Source organism: Vicia villosa, unplaced genomic scaffold (assembly GCF_029867415.1).
Source record: "Vicia villosa cultivar HV-30 ecotype Madison, WI unplaced genomic scaffold, Vvil1.0 ctg.000045F_1_1_2_unsc, whole genome shotgun sequence".
In the NCBI taxonomy this organism is placed as follows: domain Eukaryota; kingdom Viridiplantae; phylum Streptophyta; class Magnoliopsida; order Fabales; family Fabaceae; genus Vicia; species Vicia villosa.
The window spans coordinates 35,539-42,120 of record NW_026704978.1 but is presented as its reverse complement, the minus strand read 5'-3'; the positions used below and the strand labels follow the sequence as shown (position 1 = coordinate 42,120).

Sequence of the window (6,582 nt, the reverse complement as noted above, 5' to 3'; positions counted from 1 at the left end):
TTAGGCTACCAAAAAGAAGATGCATCTTAAGTGTATAAGTAGTACCAATCAATCCTTATAAGCCTTCCTTCAACCATGTAATCTCATACCTGCACAGCCTTAGGATCCCTCTTATTCTGATGTGAACCCTATTATTTCCTAGAAGTTGTAAGGAGCCTCTCATTGTCATGTCTTGTGCATCGAGGACCACTCTCTACCCTCGTCGGTCTCGGGTGTTACATGCCCACCAGCTTCCGATTGGTTCACTCCTGAACCACATGGTATTGGGAGAGGTCTGCTCATATACCATTTTTAACGCCCCAAACATCTTTCAGGATTACTGAATGATCCCACAAGCCAACACATGTCTTTTCAACATGTTTTGGCCTCCCTCACACGCTTTCTAGGAAACTTTCTAGAATGGCACCCATCCAAATACTATTTCAAGTCAAGAACGCTTAACTATGGAGCTTTTATTTATTAGGATATCGAAAAGAATATGAATCTTGTTGGTATAGGTAGTACCATTTAATCCTTATAAGTATTTTTTAACCATGTAGTCCCATACCTACACAAGCTCAAGATTCCTCTCATTTTGATGTGAGTTAGGTTTTTTCCTATAAGCTTCCATGAGCCGCTCATTGTCATGATTATGCATCAGTGTCCGCTCCCCATCCTCGTTGTCCTCGGGTGTTACACCTGTGAATTTATTTATTGGCCCACAGTAGCAGAGACCAACTCTTAGGTCAATATATGTTCTAGTGTATGAGTGAGTAAGAGGAAAACATACATGTGAAGACTCGATTGGGATTTTCCCACTGGTAATACTGGGAACTAGGGGTTTTTCTATGGGACAGACAACTCTCAAAATCGCTTCAAGTAAAGTGACCAAGAATGAGAATGCGTGTTCCGACAATCAACATGCTTTCATAGCATTTTCCTTTGACAGTTTTGGTTTTCTAACACCATAAAAAGTTGATCTTTTATAAAATAGTGCAAAGGCTCATACATAGCAATATTGTGTCTCCTAGAATAGTGAATATAGTTTTTAAGAGGAATGATTTGACCATCCAAAAAGGGGGTAGCGGCGCAACTTGTTGTATGTTTGCCTACTATTTCTCTATAATCTTTCTTCAATTTAATATTGAATTTAATTTGGGAAATAAATTATAGTCAAAACTCAATAATTATTTAATAAATTTTAAAAATGAATAATATAGAATATATATTTATTTTCTATTTTTATTATTATAAAAAGTCATTTTTTACTTATAATGATAAATGTTCAAATGTAGCCAATTTTCTAAAAGTTCATATTAGATGAACAAATATTCTACTAGTTACTAGTATAAATATCCAATATATGTCTAACTTAAATTGTATTAAAAAGTTGGCACTGTATTCTAATTACATAATAGAAATGATGAAGTTCCATAAGATTTTCTCCTCCCTAGTTTTGATCAATGTTGCTCTTTTGGTATTGTTTATTAATAATGCCAAAACAAGTGCGACCCGCTTTCACTCAACAACAATTGAAGCAAATGGTGATTTAATGCTACCTGAAAAAGTTAATCAATTTGGAAGACAAGGCCGAACAGGTTTTGCTCATAATGTTTATTTCAACACACGAGAAAGGTTAGGAGATCATAGTAGAAGCCATTATCATTCGTTTCAACCTGGTAATGGTGGTCGTATTTTAAGACTAACCCCATCAGGCCCAAATGAAAAACATAATCCCATAACCCCTGCTGGTAATGCTGGTCGTATTTTAAGACTAACCCCATCAGGCCCAAATGAAAAACATAATCCCATAACCCCTGCTGGTAATGTTGGTCATATTTTAAGACTAGCCCCATCAGGCCCAAATAAAAAGCATAACCCTAACATCCCTGGTGCACATATTAATGTTTGATGTGTGGATTAGATGTATTGCATCTTTATAAAATAATAAATTGTCATATTATCGAATACGACTTATTAGTTTGGTGATAAGAATTTAACTTAATAAACTCAAGTCGTAGAGATTCTAGGTTATCTCTTTATCTCGACTATTTAGTCTTTTTTATTCATGATGTATTATTGGTTTGGAATAAGAATTAATTATAATATTTAAATGTTTAAGTTTGATTTATATTTTTTATTAATATATCTTTTATTTGTATTATTATTTAATTGGGCCTTTATTAATATTTGTACCTTTTAGTTTAGTATTCATTAGTAATCGTATATAATATAGTTTTATTGAGACATTAGAAATCAATCAAATGAAATTAAATATTATTTTATTTGAAAAAACAAAAAAAAATGTTATTATAATATGTGGAGTGAAAATCAATAATTCAAGTGTTGTAACCGGTTAACACGGGGGGTGTAACCAGTTACAACTGATGAAAAAACACTTCTAGACATTGAAAATGATTTTTTAGGAGTTGTGTTAACCAGTTAACCAAACGCGGCAATCAGTTACACCTGACATGTATATTTAATTTATTGTTCAGTCTACGTAACCGGTTAACCATTTGTGTTAACCGGTTACGAGCCCAAGTTTTAGTTTTTTCTTGTAATTAAATTATTTGTTTTAGATTCCAGTCATTTTCTAACTTTTGTACAAATGCTTTGGAGGCATCTTAATCTCAAGTTAATGAAAATTAGTAACAAACTCGTGCATACGCACGGGTTCTGTTAGATTACGCGCATTTGAATACATAATTTATTTTAAACAAAATGTTAAAAAAGAATAAAATATATTTAGATAAATAATTGATTATTTCGTATAAAAAAATCTTTAGATCAATGATATATTTTTTTCCCGTATACTATTTTCGGATAAAAAATATTTGATCATAAATACCATTTCTCGTATATAAAAATATTAAGATCAATAATAAATTTTTTTCCGCATACAGACTTCATTTTTATTTAGGTATCATTTACAAAATATTTGGATCAATAGTAAATTTCGTATATAAAAATATTTAGATCAATAATAGATTTTTTCCCGTATACCTTTTTTGAATGAAAAACATTTGGATCATAAATACCATTTTCCGTAAATAATAGATTTTTTTCGGTATACAAATATTATTTTAGTTTAGGTATCATTTACAAAAATATTTGGATTAATATTAAACTTTCGTATATAAAAATATTTTGATCAAAAATAGATTTTTTTTCCCGTATACCATTTTTAGATCAAAAATATTTGGATCATAAATAACATTTTTCGTACATAAAAATATTTACATCAATAATAGATTTTTTACCCGTATACATACTTCATTTTTGTTTAGGTATCATTTACAAAAATATTTGGATCAACAATAAATTTCGTATATAAAAATATTTAAATCACTAATAAATTTTTTCCCGTATACCATTTTTGAATAAAAAATATTAGGATCATAAATACCATTTTTCGTAAATAATAGATTTTTTCCGTATACAAATATTATTTTTATTTAGGTATCCTTTACAAAAATAATTGGATCAATATTAAATTTTCGTATATAAAAATATTTAGATCATTAATAGATTTTTTCTCGTATACCATTTTTGCATAAAAATATTTGATCATAAATAACATTGCTCGTAGATCAATAATAGATTTTTTTTCCGTATACAGGCTTCATTTCTTTTAGGAATCATTCAGAAAAATATTTGGATCAATAGTAAATTTCGTATATAAAAATATTTAGACCAATAGTAGATTTTTTTTCTGTATACCATTTTTGAATAAAAATATTTGGATCATAAATACCATTTTTTGTAAATAATATTTTTTCTGTATACAAATATTATTTTTGTTTAGGTATCATTTATAAAAATATTAAATTTTCGTATATAAAAATATTTGGATCAATAATAGATATTTTGGCCTATGCCATTTTTAAATAAAAAAATATTTGGATCATAAATAACATTTTTCGTATATTAAAATATTTACATCAATAATAAATTCTTTACCCGTATACAGACTTTATTTTTGTTTAGGTATTATTTACAAAAATATTTGGATTAACAGTAAATTTCGTATATAAAAATATTTAGATCAATAGTACATTTTTTCTCGTATACCATTTTTGAATAAAAAAATATTTGGATCATAAATACCATTTTTTCGTAAATAATAGATTTTTTTCCGTATACAAATATTATTTTTATTTAGGTATCATTTACAAAAATATTTGGATTAATATTAAATTTTCGTATATAAAAATATTTAGATCAATAATAGATTGTTTGAATAAATTTTTCCCGTATATCTCTTTTTACTAAAAAATAGTTCGATCATAAATACCTCTTTTCGTATATAAAAATATATATATCAATAATAGATTTTTTTTTTTTGTGGAAGAAAGAAGTGAGAAAGTAATGAAAGAGAAAAAAATAAAAAATGGAGAGAGATTTAGTAAGTTTGATAAAATATGAGGGTTGTATTATTTTAATAATAAAATTAAGAACTTTATACTGCAATGACCAAATAACTACAATTTTAATGTGGCGGCAAAAACTCAAATAAGGGTATTTTTGACTTTTCCACAACTATTAATTTTCTTATATTATAGATTTTCATTCTCACCCTCAATTATCCCTATCTCTAATTCTCTTCTCTCTCACTATCTTCTTCTCCATATACCCTAAATCCTCCATTGCTTGTCAATTGTGTGATTGCATGTTTTAACATTTGGCATCAAGAGTCTTGTTCTGATCCATAAACATCCGCTGGGAAATATGAATTATGTCCCCGATGATAGAGTCCCTACAAACCTACCAACCCTTGATATAGAGAATTACGACAAATGGTTCAATCAAATAAAGGTGTTGTTTGGTTACCAATATGTTTTTGAAGTGATCAAGAATGGGGTGAATCCCCTTGCAAATGTGCAAAGGATGCACAAAAGGATGCGTTCATGGAATAATAGAAGAAAGGTTACAAAGCGTTATTCTTGATCCATCAATGTGTGTTGGTGACAACTTTGAGAAAGTTGGCGATTGCGAATCGATAAAACAAGTGTGAGAAATCTTAGAAAAGGCATATTGTAATACGGTGAACTGACTTTTAAAGAAAATGTCGCGGATAGCAAGAGTCGCCACCGACTTTTATTTTATCCAATTTAAGGAAAGGCTAAAAGAACAGGAAAGACCTTTGAAAGATTTTGAGTTCAGGGGGTAAGTTATACAAAGGGAAGGTGTAAGGCACCCTTTACATCCATGGTTATCTATGGGCTCTTAATTGCTTACTCACTTGTTTGTTTGAAAAGTAGGGTGCGAATAAAAATCCTTTGAAGAAGAACTTTAGCTTGTAAATAAGCGTAGTCTTTTTTAATTTGATTTTGGAAAAGAGGTGTGAAAAGTAATTTTGAATTTGTTTGAATTGAGCAAGCAATTAAAAGCAACTTACCCTAAGTTTTGAAAGATCGTTCTTTTAGCTTTTCAGGCGAAAGGGTCTATCCATACCATGAGAGGGCAGGAAGTCTTTCAATTGGATGTGAAGGGTCATCGAGAATAATCGTTCGCCACAAGACTGTCCCATGCCATAAAGAGGGCAGATAGTTAAGGAAAGGATATAATAGTCATTTTATCTTCTTAGGCATCATGCGAGGATACCTTAGCAATAGGGACAATCACTCTTTATAAGGCAACCTCGGGGGAGTTTCAATAACTTTGAAGGCAACATTGCTTTAGGTATCCTCGGAATCGAGGGACTTGACTATTCTTAGGCAACAAAGTTAAAGAAGCAAGGCAGCAATTAATAGGCAACAGGCAACAAGAGGGATTACCCTAAAGGTGTGTGTGTGGCACAATCACGTGGTTAACTTCAATGACATTTATCTTATAAGTTAGTGATCTAGGTTCAGTTAATAATCTTGCACTCCCTAGGATTACTAACCACGCAGTTTAAAATTGCAGAATTTAAAGGCAGGAATTAAAACCTACGCTATTACAATAAACACCTGCGGGGATGAGGGAAATTAAAAGAAAATAAGAAATATGAATAATTAATTTAATTATCTTTATCTTGAGCCTTGATCTTCCTCGAACTTTCGATTGACTCTGAACATCTGAGAATTAAACGAAAAATAATAGAGGTAAGTGCATTACAAATTCATTGACATTTGATAATAAACCTTAATTTGATAAAAAGAAGCAAAAATAAATATTTTAAATAAATATAAAATAGGACTTAGCTTTTGATCTGATATGGCTCGTAGGCTGAAGATACTGGGGTAACCCTGAAAATTTGCACAAAAGAAAAGAACTTTTAGTGTATGAATGATCTACAAACCTAAAAAGTTTACAAACCCTACCCCTGAACCTAACAGGTTTATTTAAGAAAGCCTATTGTGACCTAAAAGGTTTATAAGGCCTAAAAATGCATTAGTGGATAACGCCTACCAATAACAGTGATTAGTGATCATGATAAAATCAGGGTTTAAGGCGTAAATAATTATTAGCTAAAAACCCAACTTGATTAATTAATTGATAAAAATATGTACAACAAATAATATTTTTAATGTTAATATTATAAAAAAAAATCGAATCTTCGATTAAATTAAATTAGTTATATGAAATTATTATAATACAAAATGTTTAAATTAAGTA

At 29.7% G+C, this 6,582-nt stretch overlaps 1 protein-coding gene across 1 annotated transcript; it reads left to right on the top strand.

Annotated features, from left to right (window-relative positions):
* The first annotated feature begins 1,399 nt into the window (after positions 1-1,399).
* Positions 1,400-1,891, top strand: LOC131622949 (uncharacterized). Its single transcript, XM_058893958.1, has one exon. The coding sequence runs from the start codon at positions 1,400-1,402 to the stop codon at positions 1,889-1,891; it is 492 nt and encodes a 163-aa protein (XP_058749941.1).
* Positions 1,892-6,582: the final 4,691 nt, after the last annotated feature.